At 41.6% G+C, this 20510-nt stretch overlaps 1 protein-coding gene across 1 annotated transcript in view; it reads left to right on the top strand.

The window, feature by feature from the left end:
* Positions 1-18920, top strand: part of Gmcl1 (germ cell-less 1, spermatogenesis associated) — a 36506-nt gene extending 17586 nt beyond the window's left edge. The window contains exons 8-14 of the mRNA XM_051203283.1: positions 921-1011; positions 2138-2275; positions 5044-5113; positions 5901-5976; positions 9673-9818; positions 12630-12717; positions 17623-18920. Of these exons, the coding sequence (XP_051059240.1) occupies positions 921-1011; positions 2138-2275; positions 5044-5113; positions 5901-5976; positions 9673-9818; positions 12630-12717; positions 17623-17751 (738 nt within the window). The 3' untranslated portion in view covers positions 17752-18920. The remainder of the gene's footprint in view (positions 1-920; positions 1012-2137; positions 2276-5043; positions 5114-5900; positions 5977-9672; positions 9819-12629; positions 12718-17622) is intronic.
* The last annotated feature ends 1590 nt before the right edge of the window (positions 18921-20510 follow it).

The following is a 20510-nucleotide window of genomic DNA, read 5'->3' as shown; positions in this document are numbered from 1 at the left end:
CCATGCTTATAAACATTCAATACATATTCCCTTAGTGGCCCAGAGGGAAGCAGTCCTTCACACTCTGCTTGCAAATGAAGAAATTTAAACACAGAGAAATTAGGTGACGTGTTCAGCTTCTACATGATGGGTGGAGGTTGAACACACTCTTCACTGCTTGCATGCTGTCTCAACATCACAGAGCCAGAAATTCCTTTTCCTGTATTCACATTCTTGCTTTTGCAATCTTATGATCTTGCATCATATTTAGTGTTATTTGTTAGTAATTAGACTATATTAGTACTGAACTACCAATGTGTCATATATGTTAAAGCTGTAAGTGTTTCATTCAATAAGGTGTGTTTGCAATTATTATATGCACTGAGTTTTTATTACTGGAGCTCCATTTCATGCATGATAACTTGAAAGCTTTAATAGACTTTCTTGCAGTTTCTTGTAAAATGGAAATTTTAGCTATTATCTTGGACTGATGATGTAGCTCAGTTGGTAGTTTGCCTAGCATGTTCAAAGCCTTGGGTTCAGTTCCCAGCACCTCTGAAACTAGTGGCTCCCAACCTTCCTAAGTTCTTCATGTTGTGGTGACCCCCAACCATAAAATTATTTTCATTACAACTTCATAGCTACAATTTTGCTACTGTTATGTGTCATAGTATAAATATTTTTAGAGATAGAGGTTTGGAATAGGGATTGTGAACCACAGGTTGAGAACTTAAACCAAGGATAGTGGCACAGGCCTGTAACCCCAGCACTCCACAGGTTGTTCGAAGTTATCCTCAACTACATATTAATTTCAAGGTCAGCCTGGGCTATATGAGACCCCTATCTCAAAAAAAAAAGATTTTTTTTTTTTTAAAAATAGGACTATTTAAAAATATAATGGTGAAGTCTTACAATTCTTTTATTATTTTTTTTCACACTAGTGGATGTTCCTTCAGCTGGTACCTTCCTGGAATGGGTCTTTAAAGCAGCTTTTGACAGAGACAGACATCTGGTTCTCAAAATGGAAAAAAGGTATACTGACATTGTTACTGAGAATCCCACACACTTTTTTTTTTTTTTTTTTTAGTGGTTCTTTTTTTATTTTATGTGTAACAGCCCTGGCTGTCCTGGAACTAGCTTTGTAGACCAGGCTGGCCTTAAACTCACAGAGATCTGCCTGCCTCTGCCTCCCAATCACTGGGATTAAAGAGGTATACCACCACTGCCTGGCTTAATGATATTTTTTAAAATCAGGCCTTGGCTTTCGCTTACAGACTTGGCTCTAGAAGTGGAAAACAGCTGAGAAATTTCCTACTTCAGCCTCTATTCACAGCAGGAAAGTGAGTGCTGAATGAGGAAAGACTCCTGAGTTGTGGCCATGCTCTGACCCCACAGCTACTGTTCTCCTGTTGTCACCAATTCATCTTGGGAATTATACTTGCTTGATGGCCAGATTAGATTTCCCCTGGTAAGATTTGCCCCATCTAATCTCTCAGGAAGTGTTCCTGATGGAACCTATGGACTGCTTCTGTGCATCACTAACTGGAAAGTAGATACAGTGGTGGTATGTGACATGTACTGCTCAGTGTATAAGCAGCCCTTCCTGGGGCCTGGAGGCACAGCTCAATAGTTGTTAAGAGTGTGTACTGGTCTTTTAGAGGATATAAGTTCAGTTCCCAGCACCCATATCAGGCAGCTAACAACTGCATATAGTATCCATCAGTGATGTAAGTTAGAAGGATGGATAGCTGTCCCTGTTCTGGTTATCATGTGAAGACCTTCACATGTCCTTCTGGGTTCCTTGGGAAGGGACGAGAGAGGAAACTGACATGAGCCAATTCCTTGATCACACCTCTCCTTCCATGCCGCCTTGTAAAATCAACCACAAAAATAGAAGGACAGCTGAAGTCTCAGTCCAAAGACATAATTACTACCAAAATTAATTTTAGAGATTTTTCAAAATTCCTCTAAGGTTTCTCACATCTTAGATTTGTAAGACTGTTGAAATCCTTGAAAGTATTTACTTGCACTCAAGCAGGCGCTCTCTCTCTCTCTCTCTCTCTCTCTCTCTGTGTGTGTGTGTGTATGTGTCCATAAAAACATTTAGTAAAACAGCACATTTGACAAGAATGCTGTTTAATTAAAACTTTCTTAATAGACTTTGAAGGGACGACTTTCCTTGAAACTGAACAGGGAAAACCGTTTGCGCCCGTGTTCAGACATTTAAGGCTACAGTACATTATCAGTGATCTGGCTTCTGCAAGGATCATTGAGCAGGATTCTCTGGTACCTTCAGGTAAGGAAACCTGATATGTTTGTGATTTGAAGTCATGTTTTTCTGATTGTAGCATTTCATACTTGCATAGGAAAGAACAATAAAGAAACCAGGAAGTCATCTTTGACCCCATAAGGTACGTATCTTTGTACCCACGGAGATGAGCATGTGAATAATCTGTGCTCACACTTCATACTGCTTTCTCGTATCATACTTCACTATTACAGTACCTGCCACAATATTTAAGTGACTAAGAAGCATTTTGCAGTACTGTTTTGATTAAATTTTCTACTGAGGATCAAGCATGCTAGGCCCTAGCAGTAAGCTGTAGCTTCAGCCCCAGCCTGAAGCATTGGATCCCTGACTTCTACCCTTCAAGTGCTGCCGTTAGAAGCATGCAACCACACACTTGGCTCTTAGCATTTCTCTAGTGCACCGTTTTGGATAATAGCCTGAGCAATTTTTTTATGTATTTAAAAGTATCACTGCTCTATTAGTTCCTCTTATATTTTGCTTAGTTTCTGATTTTTCTTATTCTGAATTCTTAAACATGTTAAATCAAGTAAACAAGTATTTATTTTTATAAGTCTGTTGTAACAAGTTGCATTTAGTAGTGTTTAAGTACATTAGAGCTTTTGCCTAGCATGTTCAAGCAAAGTTTTGGTTTTGAAGCAAAGTACAGCAAAAAAAAAAAAAAAAAAAAAAAAAAAAAAAGAGAGAGAGAGAGAGAGAGAGAGAGAAGAAAAGCAGGGTGCCAAGCCTATAGTAGTTTTAGTGTGTACTCAACAACAGACGGAGGTGTAAATTAGATGCCAAAGCTATGACAGAGCCTTCATTAAGTCTCTCTAAAGATTGTTTCTAATTATATATAAGTGTGTGTCTCATGTGTGTGCATTTGAATGCAGGGGCAGGCATTGGATTCTCTAGAACTGAAGGTTGTGGGCTGTCTGTGGGTAGGGAACCAAACTTGGGTCCTCTGGAAGAGTGGCAAGTACTCTTAGGCAGCCATCTCTCCAGCCCCATTTTAAGTATTGTTAAGTTTGGAAATCAGTCTGATATGATGTACATTAGGTGTGTGTGGTACAAGTGGACACGTTTTGTGTCTGAACGGCAAATCATATAAACAGCTGGAGTCTAAAGCATTTTATTTGGTATAAATTTTTTAAAATAGATTTATGTCCAGATTTCAGTGGTTTTTTTTTTTTTCCTTCCTGATGTGAGCAAATGAAATGAACAAATTTTATTCTATCTTATAATTATAAACAAATATAAATATAAACAAAATGTCAGCTTAAAAAGCAAAATATGTTAAAATTAAATATCACACTTTTGTGAAAAGACAGCAAATGCCATGTGGTTCATTGGCTGGCATATGCACTCAGAAGGAAACTGAGGGCCTCAGATGTAGGTCAGAGGCAGAGCTCTTTAGTGTTGCGTACATAGCCTTAGATTCCGTTCTCAACAGGAAGGAGGGTCTTAATTTTAGGCTCAGTTGAAGTTTGTTATTTCATGAAATTAGATTTATCATAGGTCATCTCATCAGATGTCTTATTCTGTATCATACTTCCTCTGCTCTCATCCTGTCTTATTTCCATGCCTCTTAAACCTTGCTTTTCTTCCTTTCTTTCTTTCTTTCTTCCTTTCTTTTTTTTTTTTTTTTTTTCTGGACTTGGGATCAACAAAAATCTCAAAATCATTTGTCTCCTCTCTGCATTTATTTAGCTGTAGTAAAGAGAACCTAATCTTTCATCCTGTTGACCCAGGGCCAGGAAGTTGTGGCAGTCACAGTCCTAGCCCCTAGTGTCCTTTGTAGTACTGCTTGTGACCTGACCCCTAACCCTTCCCCACTTCATAGGATTTGGATGCTTGAGTCACCCTCCTTCCCAACTAGTCAGTTTATTTATATGATTCCTACCTTCTCATTATTTGACTGTGGCTCTGGGAAATTTTACCTTTGTAGAACATTGGACACTTACCACCCATAGAAATGCCATGAACTTTGTTTAGCAGTCTTACTCTGCATCAGAAGTCTGTGTTTTCAGGCTGTTATCTCACCTGCCATTCATAGTCACATTCCCTTTTCACAGCCCCCGTCTCTGCAGCCCACTCTTTTCTGCTGGCCTGTGGAACCTCTCCTGTCTTTCCTTAGTTCCTGACAATCTTAGATTTTGTGTAGATGGCAGTCAGTTACACACAGTTGTCCTTCCACTGAGTAAAGTTCAAAGCCAGTGAAACCTTCTTTGTTCACACCATTGCCCTGTGCACTCCACAACTGGACAGACCGCTTTCCCCCATAATGAAATGTTATTACAGATATAACTTAATAGATGAAGAAACCATTATTAAGTCCCCAATACAGAACTTTATTAAAAACTAAAAATAGCCACGCAGTGATGGTGCACACCTTTAAGCCCAGCACTCAGGAGGCAGAAGCAGACAGATCTCTATAAAGTTCAAGGCCAGCCTTTTCTACAGAACGAATTCCAGGACAAAGCTACACTGAGAAACCTTGTCTCAAAAAAAAAAAAAAAAAAAAAAAAAAAAAAATCTGAAAACACTCTTAGGAACAGTGTTCACAGTGGAATCCGTGTGCTTCCAGAGGCAACAGAAGTGCCAGCAGGGCCTGCTTTCTCTCCTGGGAAGGAGGCTGACAACTCAGTGCCCTTTACCATGGTAGACAGCAGAGTCACATGGTTCCAAAACAAGATGCCTCTTTGTAAGTTGCTGTTTTAAATACACATTTAGAAATAAGTTTTACTAACTACTTGTTAATTGATGTTTATACTTAGAATGGCTGTCCTCAGTGTATAAGCAGCAGTGGCTAGCTATGCTCCGGGCTGAACAAGACAGTGAAGTGGGGTAAGTATGCTACATCATGTTACTGGTTTTGCAGTGTGGGAGACTGAACCTCAGGCTTGGAATGTGCTAGGCTGAGTGCTCCACCACAAAATCCCTAACCCAGAATAAATAATAAAACTTGCTATGAATTATATTTTTAGTGGAGCTCCTTAGGCATGGCTATCTAACAAAACAGGTAGAAAAGATGACTAGAAGGAAAAGCTGCATAATACTGGAAGATTTTGAGAATGCCTGTGAGCATGAACGAACTATGGGAATCAAGAGACTTATTCCAGGCAGAGCCCCAGGAAACAGAAAGCTGCAGTCAGTGCTGCCTCAAGTACTGCTATTGTCAGGCATGCAGCAGATATGATTTCACCTGAGCATAAACTCTTTTCACCTCACATGATTGCCATGACTTTTTAAACACCCCTGTTCACATACTGCAATGTTATTTAAACTGACACTTTTAGAAGGTATGCTTTTCATATTTATGTACAGATAAAGCTCATTTTCATATTGTGGTATGATGTCAAAATATGACTAATAAATAGGTTTTGAAGGTATTTACATTATGTGAATTAAAGCCACTGGGTTATATCTTTATAAAAGAGGCCTAAGAAAGCATCCTGGAACTCACTCTGTGGTCCAGGCTGGCTTCAAACCCACAGAGGTCCTCCTGCCTATGCTTCCCGAGTACTGGAATTAAAGGCAAGTGCTACCACTGCCCAGGTAAAGTTAGTTTTTTTTTTTTCAACTACTAGTTGCCTATTTTCTATGAAAGCTCATGACTCTTATATCATTTTAGGCCTCAAGAAATCAATAAAGAAGAACTTGAGGGAAATAGCATGAGGTGTGGTAGAAAGCTTGCCAAAGATGGCGAAGTAAGTATGGCTGTGGTCTGTATGTTCTCAGCTTGCTGAGAAAATTCCTTTACACTCTTGCTTTACTTTCATGTGTTTGAGGCTTTTCCTAATATGAAAAATTAGGGCTCACTGTGGCACTCATACTACCTCAAGAATAAATAAATACATGTTCTTTGAAAGTAGTTTAAGCGTAAGAAAGCAGATGTTTGGGACGCCTGATCACTAGAATGTCATGGCTTGAGAAGACCTTACTTGCTCTTTTCTGCAGCTTTGTGTCCTGAACAAGGGCTACAGCCACTGTGCTCAGTAATTACTCCATCTTGCTTGAAACCATCGTCCTTGGATTCAGAGTCTAGACAAGAAGTCTGAGAAGGTCCCTCTGCAATACAGAAGTTGAGATCAATTGTGTGGGAGGTGTTGTGTAGTCTTAGTGAGGCTCTGTTTGATAGTTACCATAACTCAAAGTCATCTGTCCCCTCAGAGTGCTCTCCACACCAAGAGCTGCCTTTGCTCCTTACAAAGGACTTTGAGATGCGGGAGCAAAAGGAGGAATGTTTACCGCTGTCTCTGGAGAACCTGCTCTGTGTTGTTTTAAAATCTAACTGTGAGCCATTAAATTGATTATGCAGCCCAGCTGTCATCATTTCCACCCTCAGGTTCCAGCCTAGTTTCCACCTGGTTCTTTTTTTCCCCAAATTCATCTCCACTTTCACCTTTCAAAGGTTATGTCATGCTTGCCTTCAGGACTGTGGCCTGACAGAGAAGGGGTTGTCTTCTTCACTCATCTTGTTGCTTCATCCCTCAATGAACTGCAACTCCTTCAAAGCAGATGCAGTGGGTGCGTGAACACCTGCTAGCTGTCCTGGCACTGTCATCCACAGTGCTCAGTCTCCTCAACACTGCTCTCGGTCACAGGCTGGACAGTGTCAACATCTGTGTCCTGACCTTTGCCCAGTGATCTGGTGTGCTACCCTACCAAGGCATTCACTCGCACTGATGACATCACCTTCAAACTCTCCATTTCCAGTATCCATTACAACTTCCACTTTTCCTTTCTCGTTCTAGCTCTCTGTTCTAGGATTTGAACATTGTTTTTACCCCCACTGAAATGTACAGTGTGTCCTTCCTTTCCTGTCACCTTTTTTGTCACCATCCACTTTTTTATTTGACTTACATTTCACTCCACCTTAAAACCATTCCCTTGTTTATATTCATCTACTTTTCCTTTCCCCCGTTTGATGCTGTGAGACCCAGCAAGTACTCATCCAGCCTAGGTTAGGCTGAAATTCCTTTAAAGGTCTGTTTTAGTTAGAGTTTCTTTTGCTGGGATAAACACCATGACTAAAAAGCAACATAGGGAGGAAAGAGCTTATTATCGTTGTAAGTTATAGTCCCATCACTGAAAGAAGTTAGGACAGGAACCTGGAGGAAAGAGCTGATGCAGAAGTCATGTAGGAGTGCTGCTTACAGGCCAATTTGGTATGGACATTTTCTCAATTGAGGTTCCTTCTCAAATGACTCTAGCTTATGTCAAGTTGATGTAAAACTAGCCAGAACAAGGCCAGAGACAAGCACTTTTCCCAGTGGGTTTCCCTTAGTATTAGAGCCAGGAACATCACCCAGGTCTGTGATGCTACAGGGTAGGACACCTACTTTTCCCTAGTGAACATATCTTCCCTGTCTGAAGTGACTTTGCCTTCTCACCTTATGAGGGCCGTGCTATTCATCTGACACGCAGTGCCTTGCCTTTTGCTGTGGTAGGAGTCTATACACCTTCCTTCCAGCAGTCTGCTGTCCTTCCTGATCTGTCACAGTGCTGAGCTGTCTGTCCTGTCCTTGTCCATCATCTTGATTCCATCTTTTTGTTGGATTTTTGTTTTTCAAGACAGGATTTCTCTGTGTAGCCCTGGCTATCCTGGGACTTGCTCTGTAGACCAGGCTGGCCTCAAACTTAGAAATCCTCCTGCCTCTGCCTCCCAAGTGGTGGGATTAAAGGTGTTCACCCCCCCTAACTGCTGTCATAGATTTTTTTAACACTGAGAAGCCTGCAGTCCTCATCTCCCTCTGCTCTTCACCTACTTATTCAGAGTGTCCCTGTGGTCCCTTAGGACTGTCCTTGGCTGCACGCTCCCTGCTCATTCTCACTCAGTATTTCTTCTGACTCCCCTCCAGTCATTCTCACCACTCCACTGGAACTCCTGCAGCAGTGTGGTAATGATCCTTGTTCAAGTGGAGTTCTGTTCTTGTTGCTCTTGGCAAAAGTGACCTTTTTCATTTACTCCTTGTTGGAGAGTCTCTTTCCACTTGACTTCTAGGACACATGCTCAGACAGTGTCCTCCTACTTCACTGACTGCTCCTTCCAAAGTCTCCTAGATTCTTCTCTTCCTTAGCAATACTCCTGGGACTGAGGTTCAGGTCTTGGTCCCTGTCTATACTCAGTCCCATGTGCTCTCATTTATTTCCTTGACATACAGCCTGTCTGCAGAAATGCCTGTTGACTCCCACTGGGCATCTTTCTCAGATATGTAGAGCATTTCACATGGAGCATCTCTGTTTTCCCCAGGGTTCCCTACCTGGAACAGCACCTCTGTTCATCTGTCACGTATGCTCCAAACTGTATTTATGTGGAGGCCTAATTCTTTGCTTCCACTCTTGGTGTCCATGAGGAACCCCTGAATAGCAAATCCTTCAAATGCATTAATACTCAACCCAGGTCACCATCTGTCCTACCTGGGCTACTGGAGGATCCTCAGAGTACATCATTTCCAAATATAACATACAAGTTTACAGACTATTCCCAATTTCACTCTTATTTTTTTGCATCCTGTCTCCCACACAACAGCAAAAGTAGTCTGATAATGTAAGCTAGATTATGTTGCTTCATTTCTTAGATTCTTCTTTTAGTCTACCATACTTTTCCCTTATCAGGAACTAGACTGCCTCTGTGAACCCATCTCCAGTTCCTGTTCCTGCCTGTCCTGGCTTAGCCATACAGTTCCTCTCACTGTCTATTGGATAGGCCAAGCATATTTTTACCTGCAGGGCTTTGGACTTACCTCCCCAGCCAAATCCCTAGTTGCAAGTCCCCTGCTCTTTTCTTCCATCACACATATATCCATCCTCTGTCTGTTATGTGAACACTCAAGAGCATACTATAAATTCTACTGGGGCAGAAGCTTACTGACCACTGTGCCTCCACTCCCTTGAATTGAGCCTGGTGTATAATAGGTGCTCAGTATACATCAGTGAATACTGAGTTACTGTGTAATCCAAGGCATACCTGCCTTTCCCACATTGCCTTACTTCCCTCTGTTTAGCTGTAGCTATGGAGATAATATCTGGAGTGGCCTTTGTATGCCTGGTGGTTGGTTGAAGCATTTTAGAGAACTTCTGGGCCTTGTAAATTCTACTACAGATGCCAGGTACCCAGGCTATTCTTATTCAGAACTGCAGTGGGAGACCTGGTTCCCTGGGATGGCACTGCAATGTGAAGGGAAGTATAGGATAAAGCTTGGGAATCTGTCTGTAAAGGGTGTCTCAAGTCCAGGGCTGATGTTTTGAGCAGAGCCATATGGGAGAAACACTGACAGGAAGTGCTTTCCCTTGCACATACTTGAAATGAAGGGAGGAAAAAACAATACCAAAAAACCTTGAACTTTTAATGTATGACTTGCTAATATAATGATCTGAAATCAATCTTTTGTTTCTCTTAGTACTGCTGGCGGTGGACAGGTTTTAATTTCGGCTTTGACCTCCTTGTGACTTACACCAATCGGTACATCATTTTCAAACGCAACACACTGAATCAGCCATGTAGTGGATCTGTCAGCTTACAGCCTCGAAGGAGCATAGCATTTAGGTAGGATGACACCCTATTTCCTATACCACCGGAAGGGTAAGAAATAAAATGAGCCGGGCAGTGGTGGCACATGCCTTTAATCCCAGCACTTGGGAGGCAGAGGCAGGCTGATGTCAGTGAGTTAGAGGGCAGCCTGATCTTCAGAGTGAGTCCCAGGACAGCCAGGGCTGTTACACAGAGAAGCCCTGTGTCAAAAAACAAACAAAAAGAATGAAATGAAATGAAACCTTGATTACCAATTTAGGACTTGGGTAAAACACAGTATATGGGAAAGTACCAGGAGCTAAGAAAATTCCATTTCTTTGAACAAATGTCAGTAGACAAGAACAGAGGGTCTTGAGTGTCAGGATAAGCAGCTAGAGTAGGAATAATGGACAACTTGATTCTGGACTTGAAACTGTCACCATGTTACATTCCTAGCAAATGAAATATGCAAACTAGAGTAAGTCAGATGTTCTTGAAAATCACCTTCCAGGCATGCTGTGTCCACCTCTGCCTGAAAGCTAAGGTGGCATTCATTTCCTGGAGATGATGCTGTGGACTGGTAGGAGCAAGTAGCTGACTGATGCTATTTGCAAGAATTAACTCACAGGGGCCAAGCATGGTGATAATGTCTTTAAACCTAGCACTTGGGAGACAGGGGCAGGCAGATGTTTGTGAGTTTGAGACTAGTCCTATCTACATATGTGAGTTTCAGGACAGCCAGAGCTTTGTAATGAGACCCTGTCTGCAAAACAGAACCTCAAAGGGATTTTATGTAAGATCTAAAGTTGTTGACATAGTTGGAAGATGATATGGGGCAAAGGCTTCATGACATTTGATTTGGTATAGACTTCTTTGATATGATGCACTGGCTCAAAAGTCTATCTAAATTGTAAGCATATGTGTCAGTGATTACAGTGAAAAGGCAGCTGCAGAGGGGAGAGAACATCTGCAAGCAGACCATATCCCTACACTGAATGGGATTAGCATTCAGTGTACACAGCAGGACAAAAAAAAAGAAAAGAAAAGAAAACTACAACTGAAAACTGCCAGGTGGGGGAGCAAAGTTTTGTAGTTTTAGCTAAGTAGCTAAGTTTGAGACTAATTACATAGTTCCAGCTAAAAAGGATGGGGCAGGTGGAAAGATGGTTCCATGGGTAGGTTCTATTGCAGAACCCACATGACTCACAACCATCCATAACTCCAGTTCCAGGGTACCCAACACCCTTTTGACATTTGTAGGCACCAGATATGTACGCACTGCACATATATACTACAAGTAGCCAACAAACACCCATACACATAAAATAAATTTTTATGATTAAAAACATACAAACTAAAAGAGCAGTCATGGAGCATGTGCAGGATTTACTCCTGCAGACCTAGAAAAACAAAGCACCAAAGAACTTGCCTAAAATTTCCCCAAAAGGCTGGGAAGATGACTCAGTCAATACAGTGCTGCCAGACAAGCATGGGGGCCTGGTGTCCAGCCTAGTTAGCCAAATGGGTAAGCTCCAAGATCTAGAGGACGGTACCCCAGATTGGCATCAAGCTTCTACGTATATACATACACATACATATATCCCCCCACACACACACACAAGGAAGATATATAAATTTCAGATGAACAAAAAGATGTTTGACATCCCTAGTCATTGGGGGAATGAAATAACAACCACAGTAAAATTCTGCTGCACATTTTTTATCCAAAGCACTAACAAGGATGGACAAGGCTGTAGAATAACCAGATCCTTGTCCCCTGCTGATAACCTTGTACTAAATGGCACTGCTACAATACAAACAGGATACTTTGCAAAAAATAAAAATAAATAAACAAGTGCTTTGTGACTCAACAATTCTGCTTCTGGGTACATCCCTAAAGATTTGGAAGCAGGGGCTTAGATATTTATATTTTTGGGCTTGCAGCGCCATTGCTCATGGGAGCTGGATGGTAGACACATGATAGATAACTGGATAAACATGGATGGTAATGTACACACAGCACAACACGGGTCATCCTTAAAAGAAAGCCCAGCAAAGACCGCATTAAGTGTGTCACAAAGGACAGCAATCCTGACTCCACTCATGCCTAGAAAAGCTTATTTTCTGTTCCCATACACTTCTCTATTCCAGGCATGAGTGGAGTCAGGATTGCTGTCCTTTGTGACACACTGACTCTGGGGGAAGAAAAATGAAGTATTACTGCTTAATGGGATGGTGTCAGCTGGAGAAGGCGGACATGCTCTGAGAATGGGTATGGTGGTACCATTGCAAAAAAAATCAAATAGAATGCTTCATGTGGTGTGTGTTTCTCTACTTGGGACCTATTGTTATATAATAGAATAACACAAATTAGAAATCTGAATGGAGCAGATTTTACATTTTGAAAAGACTAAATTCCTTTATAAAGGACTCAACTTATATTGGGCACACTACTGTAATCCCATGACTCAGGAGGTGGAGGCAAGAAGATCATGGTTCAAGGCCAGGCTGAGCTCCATAATGAGGCCTGTTCCTAAAAAACCAACAATTGGAGCTGTAGCTGTGGTAGCATGTTTGCCTAGCATACACAGGGTCCTAGGCCTGTGCTCAGTCCACAGTACTCATTTATGTAAGACTTTCAACCAGGCACTTGGGAGGCAGAGGCAGGCGGATATATGTGAATTTGAGGTCAGCCTGGTCTACAGAGCGATTGCCAGGATAGGTTCCAAAGCTACATAGATAAACCCTGTCTCAACCTCTGCCCACCCCCAGAAAAAAAGACTTCCAGGGAATATATGAGTGGGGAAGGGATTGTTTATTTTATAAAAATTTACTTTTTTATTCTAGATTGAGATTGGCATCTTTTGACAGTAGTGGAAAACTCATATGCAGTAGAGCAACTGGCTACCAAATACTGACACTTGAAAAAGACCAGGTAAGTGTGCTTGGGTCTTGCCGCTTTGCTGCACTGTATGTGCACTTGGAGTCTTTGAAGCTAATAAGTAAAACTGACCTTAAAATGAAAATGTTTTGATGTGAAAATTTGTTGAATGTTTTTCAAAGTAAAAGTGAAAATGTCCTGGCCACCTCTGCAGAGCTCCATTGACTCCAACACTGTAAATATGGTGTCCTGGATCAAAAACCCAAAATGCTACATTAAAATCTCAAATATTTTAAGCACCACAGGGAGTGTTCTGTCATGAAACAGTGTTTTCAATAAATAGTGCATAAAATTGCCTTGAGTCTGTGTGCATGACTGTATGTATGAAATACATATGGATTTGTGTGTGTGTAAGATGTTCTAAAATCTGGAAAAGTACAGTCTGACACTCTAGTCTCAGGGTTTTCAGATGAGAGCTACTCAACGCTTTGAAACAGAATGGGACCACAGAAACAAAATGGTCATCTGGCCAGGTGGTGGTGGCTCACACCTTTAATCCTGGCACTCAGGAGGCAGGGGCAGGTGGATCTCTGAGAGTTCAAGGCCAGTCTAATCTATAGATGGAATTCCAGGACAGCCAGAGCTGTTATACAGAGAAACCCTGTCTGGGGCTGGGGGTGGGGGGGGGAATCAAAAGAGTTGGCAGTAGGGACAATGCCTTTAGGTATCATCACAGAAAAATGCATAGTGTTTGCTCTGCCCTGTACCTTGGGCGTTCATTCCCACTCTCACCGAAGATGATGAAGATGCCTGACAGCACTGTAGTCCTCCTGAATAGGAAGGAAGAGGGAGGACATCCATAATATTCTCCATATTGTCTCTGAAGCCATTTGTCATGTCAGACATCCAAATGTGTATATAAATTTTGAAATGTTAGGATACGAAAGTAAACTGTTTTCAGAAACAAAAAATTAGAGTGTTAAATGGTAAGGAAGTTTGTTTCTTTTAAAAAAGCCTACCGCACTGGAAACCGTGTCCTGTTTCAGCGTAGGACTTTGAGCCCTTCCTTCCTCAGATGGAGGAGCCAGCATTGGGGGTATGTGGGGGACCAGTAGCTATGCCCTCACATGCCATAGGGTCCTGCTCATGGCAGAGGGCTCGGCCAGTATGAGAGTGCACTGAAGAAGAAGTAGATGCAGGCATGGCAGGTAGTATCAGGTAGTATGTGGGAACGTCCTTTTCAACCATGTGGAAAGGTCCTTCAAATCCCTGTCTTCTTGCACTCAAATTCCCTGTTGACCCTGGAACCAAATGAACAATGTCTGACCTTACCTTCTATCTGGAATTTCATAACAAACAGCCACAGCTCAGAGCATCCAGAAAGCTAAAAGACTGCAGGCCAATTTAATCACACCTACCCATTTTATTTGCCTAATACTTATGCCTACTGCATGCTGTGTTCTGTTGCTGTGGTGGAGGAAATCCACGTGAGCCTGCGTTAATGTAGCCTCGTACAAGAAGCACTATGTCACAGTGCCATAGTGCTGTGGGATGTTGAGGGAGAAGCCCCAACCCCTGTTACGTGGTTGAGAGTGAATGTGAGTGATAGCTGACAGTTTTTGAAGAAGCACCCCCTCCCCCCAACCTTTCACCAAGCTTCAGAGTTGAAGGTGTGTGTGATGACTGACAGTTCAAGGAAAATTTGTGCTGAAAAGTGAGCATAAGAATCCTCAGGTGAATTCTTAACCTGGCAGGGGAGATACCATGATCACGAAAGTGGTTTTCCCAGGGCAAGGCTTGTGCTTTGCACTCTGGATGTACTAAACTGTAGCACCTGTGCTACGATCTGTTCCATGAATCCGGCAAAGCCCTAGAGATTGAAATAAAGAGACAAGACAGCGGGTCATTTCGTTCAATAACAATGTTGGAATGCCGAACGCCATTTATTGAGGGGATGGAACGGGCTTACAGCACAGTGGAAAATAACAGGATTTTTAGGCTTAGCTCCTCCCCACGAGGTGTGTGTTATTATGAGGTATGTGTTATCAAAATGGGAAGAGTACCAACAACAGCTTTGGGGCAAGGAGCTCCAGCCAACAGCTTCAGGCTTGCTCAGGGTGCCTCGGGGATCCATGCAGGGCACTAATACTAAACCCTGCGATTTTCCCAAATGTGGGAAACTCAACTGCATAATTTGTGGTAATGGGGGGGACTGCATTTGCTTTCCCTATAATAAAAAATAAAAAAGGAATGCTCAGGTGACTGAGATACAGACAAGAGAGCTGCTGATCACTTTAGACTGAAAGGAAGTAGAGAGAATTCAGTACCGATAGACCTGGTGTTATAGACTGCAGGTGAAGGCTGGAGGCTTTTGGTTAGTCACTTATGTATTTTCCATGTGTTACAGGTATTTTCACTGGGAAAAATAGAAAATACCATAATTTAGATCATTCATCTTTATTGGGTAAAAGTTATCTCTTAGTGTTTTTACTATAAAAAAAAATGTATACATACCCACATACATTTTTCTATTGTTTATGTGGTTCTTTGTTTTAGCCCAGACTGGCTAAAACATTCTCCTGCCTCAGCCTTCTTATTACTGGTATTGCAAGTATGTACTCCTGGCAACACATGCATTTTCTAATGGCCAGATTGCAGCCCTCTAAGCACCAGAGAGTACATCCAGTAAAATATTGCATTCCTTCTAATCTTTTACTTGATGCAGAAAGTGCATGCAGGGGCTGGAGAGGTGACTCTTACAGAGGATGTGGGTCCAGTTCCCAGCACCCACATTTGTTAGCTCACAACTGTGTAACTCCAGTTCCAAAGATCAAGTGTCCATTCTGACTCCTGAGGGCACTGCATGCACACACATGCAGTCAGGCACACACAAACATGGGAAATGAATAAGTCTTTATGAAAAAGAAAGAAAGTACATACTGGTATGTCAGATAGGAGCTAAATAAATGAATTAATTACCTGGGGAGACATTCAGGAACAGGGATGGGAAGTGAAGGCCAGTGAATGAAAGCATACAGGGACAGGTGGCTCAGAAAGGAGCAATTAAAGCTGCTTATCTCCTGAAGGTGGGGATTAGATGGGCTATAGATGGGAACACAAGGTGGGGGGCAGTAGAGACACCACAGAGCACACAGCATGAGCTCCTGTCTGGAAGCAGGCCCTAGTGTAGGAGGATTATTCAAGGCCTCCACAGCTTTACTTCCAGAGTGGACCCAGCAGGGGCGCTTCAACAAGCAATTTCAGTGGAGGCATACAGGGTGGAGTTAAAAGGTTTGAGGATACTGAAAGACCAGGGATTAATGTAGTTTATGCAAGGATTGATGTGTCCATTTGGCTTCAGTCAATGTCCATTTCAGCCTCCCCTTTTCCCTGGAGTTTAACCCTTTGATTCAGACACCTGAAGTGTGGTTTTTTATCATAGCCTTTGTTTTTTTGTTTGTTTTGTTTTGTTTTGGTCAGTGCTGAATTGTGATTTTTTTTTTTCTTTTCTGATTCATCAGTGTGCATGGTTTGTAAGATTATCACCAAGTTTGGTAAATGTGATGCAAAAGTTTAGTAAACTTATATTCAGGTTGAATGGACAGGTTTTGTCCAAGGCAAGGTGGCTCAGATGTGTGCTGACATTCCTTTTGGCAATACTGTTTTTCCATCTGTCAGTATAACAGTGTCCTGGTTTTATTCATTGAGAATTTCCTGAATACCACCTTCCATATTTGAATAAAATTTCTGTATATTTACCTAAATGTATGTGCTTAACCACAATTACCACCACCACCACTACCTGCCCCCCCCTACAAAAGTTGTACTCTTAGAGGTGGTAGTATATACCGTTAATCAGCATTTGGGAGGCAGAGGCAGGTGGATCTCTATGAGTTTGAGACCAGCCTGGCCTACAGATTACTTTCCAGGACAGCCAGAGCTACATAGAGAAACCCTGTCTCAACCCCACCACCACCACAAAAAAAAAGTTGTACTCTTTAAGCCTACTTTGGTCCCTCACATAAGATGGTGCTCCGGGCTCATTTCAACAGTGCTTAAAGCAGCTCCAAAATGTATAGAATAATATGTCCGGTGCCTGCAGTACCTGGGATGTCCCTAGGGCTAGGTATTGGAATGTTGTTTCAGTGTTGCTTCTTTTAAGGACTTGTCTGCTCTTTGGTCCTGGTAGATCTGTGAGGTCCAGAGAGACAAAGCATCACTGGTTCCCTTGTGGTTCTCACCACCTGTCTTGGGGAGGTTTCATGTGAATAGATATAGATGAACCCAGAATGCTTTTACATATATACTATGTGTTGTGTTCTAAGCACAGTGGGTGATTTAGATGAGGGCAGCAGCGGTACTTGGTGACGACAGCAGTGATTCTCTGCCTTACTCCAGTTATCTGCTGTACCAGACTCTTAAAAAGTGAAACCAAGTAAGCAGTTCAGTTCAGGAGTTGGGGATCTAAACTGGAGCCGTGTGCATACTAGATTCAAGGTAGTGACAACTTAGTGACACTAGCATGTGCTCTGCCTCTGAGCTGTGTGGCAGCCTTTGTTTACTATATGCTCATAAAATATTTAGGAACTTGACAGAGAATCTTAGAAAAGGAAAACAGCTGCACCTGGTGAGTAGCTGGCCCTGTCAGCTTTAGTTCTCAGTGCCGTCCTGTGAGCTAGGAGCTAAACAGTGAGGACTGTGCAGGTAACAAGCTCACCACACTTCTAATGGGCTGGAGTCTACAATTAACAGCTGTGGTGAGTGCTGCATCCCACACTGTTCTCTTTCATTCATTTTACTCAACTTGATGTACAAATATATAATTTGTACTCAACAACTTGATGTACAAATATATAATATTATATTTATAAATTATTTATGTCTAATTATATTCTAATAAATTATAATTATAAAATATTTCTGTCTAATTATCATTAGACCTACCAATTTGTCTTGTAGGAACAAGTGGTGATGAACTTGGACAGCAGGCTTCTGGTCTTCCCTTTGTATATCTGCTGTAACTTCTTGTACATATCACCAGAAAAAAGAACTGAAAGTCATCGTCACCCAGAAAACCCAGGAAACTGAGGCGCTTGTCCGTGGGAAGAAGAGCACTTTGAAAACTGTAGAGGCCTGCTTAAAGTACTGGCCTCCTGCACTCACATCCAAGGTGACTAACAGGGTTGGGCCTTATTAATTTTGTGGACACCACAGGAGATGTCCTCATCCTCAGTACGTTTCTATGCACATATGAAAAATTATCTGTCAAACCATGTATGTTAAAAGGATATCAACTCTTGCTTTAATTTAGTAGCAGTAGAAAATTGCTATAGGTAAATTTCTCATTTCTTTGCAACAAAATATAGATTTAATTTTGAGCTTGAATTTTGATCCTACCTAGTGTTAGTGAACTTCACTTTTTCATCTGTAAACATGTTGCTATTTTGTTAAGGGAATGCTAAGGGCATAGTTTAGATGGCCAATTATAAATGCTCTTTCAGTTGGTGCCTTTAAAGCTGTCTGTCTTCTTTGGCTTTTTCAGTCGCTCGTTGAGTCTCCAGTTTAATCTGATACCTTCCCAGTCCCTGCCTCTTTTACCATCAGATCCTTTTCGTGGTTTGGGAGACTAAGCTTAGCACCTTGCTTGGTTTGATTTGTTTTTCTAAACGAAATTTAAACATTTTTCAAATTTTTTAAACTTTAACTTTCCTATCATTTTAATTGACAATAAAAACAATCAGCTTTAGGACTTGAAATAAACTTGAATAAGGGAAATCAGTTTGATTCTGAGGATATTCCTTTGCCTTATGTGTGTGGTCTTGTCTAACACGCTGTGTTCTCTGTTACAAATTATTTATGCCACATTTTCAAACATTTCATGTTATCTGGTTGTTGGAATTTTTGTTCAAATTTTACTTGGGAATCTTGTTTCCTACTTGAGCTCAGGACTTTGAACCTCTGAACTGAGTGCCTTTGAGTCACACATGCAAACAGATTTGTGGTGAATGTACAGGGGGAGCTGGGAACAAAGGGAATGTTCGTGTGAAACAACTTATTTTGTCAAGAATGAGATGTATGCATGTCATGGTTTCTATATGTTGGTTCCTTGTGTTTATTGCTATTTTGAAAATTGCCACTCTCATTTTCCTCCAGTCAGAGTAAGTGCTTTTGTGGTTGATGTATGTTTTTAGTGTTTTTTTTAAATTGGAATCATTTTTATGTATCTGTTCAAATAAAATGCTCATTTGGAAAAGGAATATGTTTCTCTTTAAAGTGGACTCGAAAACCTCACCTGAAACTACATTCTCTTTTTTTCTTGAAATTCAATTTTTTCCAAGTACTTGTTTTGTTTTAAAGCAGGATTCTATTAAAGAGAAAAAAAAACAGCTGGACTGGAAGTCTAAATCTCAGCGGCTTTTGAAAAAAGGAACTGGAGCTAGAGAAGCTTCTCCCTGAGTCAGAGAGCGCAAGGTAGACTCATCTGGGGTCTTCCGGGAGGACACCTGGCTCGGTGGAGCTAGCAACATCAGATTTGGCTGCTTGGTTTTTATTTATTTATTTTTCTTTTGTTTTATTTTTCGAGACAGGGTTTCTCTTTGTAGCATTGGCTGTCCTGGAACTCACTCTGTAGACCAGACTGGGCTCTTAAATCACCTGCCTCTGCCTCCTGAGTGGTGGGATCAAAGGTGTACACCACCACAGCTAGGCCTTGGGTGTTTTTAAACAAACAAATGAAGGAACAAGAAACATAGAAAACAAAAAGGCTGAGTTCTCACTCAGGCAGCAGACAGGCTGAGCTCCAAGGATCCTAAGCCCCTACTCACAACTGCTTCTAGCTTTGAATTACTGGCGGTTTTTCTTTCCCAGTAATATGTTAATAGGGTCACAAATTATCTCTGTTTTTTTGTATTTTGGGGTTTCCCCCCCCCCAAAATTTAACTACTTTGAATGCCTTCTCCCTCCTAAAAATGGTAATGTGAAGATTTCTGAAGGTTGTTCCAGTGACAGCCTACATGTCTGAGCTGTACATCTGGGCTTAATTTTTTTTCTCCCTCTTTTTGTTTTCTTTCAGCAGCATAAGAAATTCTTTACTCTTTATATATTAAAAAATAGCCCAGCAGTGGTAACACACACCTTTAATCCCAGTGCTCAGGAGGCAGTAGCAGGCAGATCTCTGTGTGTTCAAGGCCAGCCTGGTCTACAGAACGAGTGCCAAGACAGCCAGGACTACAGAGAGAAACCCTGTCTCAAAAAACAAAACAAACAGAGCATATACCTGTAATCCTAGCACACAAGAGGCTGAGGCAGGAGGATCACAAGATTGTGGACAGCTTAGGCTGCATTGTAAGACCCTACTTTAAAACAAAAAGCTATTATACTCCAATATATCCTTATAAATATTGGAAAGTAAAGTGTGATTATATCAAAAAGGAAGACTACCTACTTCCTCTCACTGGCCAGGTTCTCAGCTTATAAAGTTGAACAGTTTCAGGTGATGACTGCAGTAGCCACTAGCTTTTGGGGTTAGATTTTCTTTAGAGAGGCTCTCACTGTGTAGTCCAGGCTGGCCTCAAACTCAAGATCTCTCTGCTTCAACTTCTCTAGTGTCACTACCTCCCAAGTAGGTCACAGGCTTGCCCTGCCCTTCCCAGTACTCACTGGAAATTTGTTTCCTTGTGCAATAATGTTGATAAGTGATGTGTAAGAAGCGATCAAGCCCCAGTACGGTTGTTTCTAGAATGGTGTCCTACCTTCTCCTTTGTTGCTCTCTCACCACATGATGCATTCTTGCACCTTGATACTAGACTCCACTTTTCCAGAACTACAAGAAAGAAGCAGCTCTGGTA

This window comes from Phodopus roborovskii, unplaced genomic scaffold, assembly GCF_943737965.1.
Source record: "Phodopus roborovskii unplaced genomic scaffold, PHOROB, whole genome shotgun sequence".
NCBI classification, from domain to species: Eukaryota; Metazoa; Chordata; class Mammalia; order Rodentia; family Cricetidae; genus Phodopus; species Phodopus roborovskii.
The sequence above is the reverse complement of the archived record's forward strand: the minus strand, read 5'-3'. Positions and strand labels throughout refer to the sequence as shown.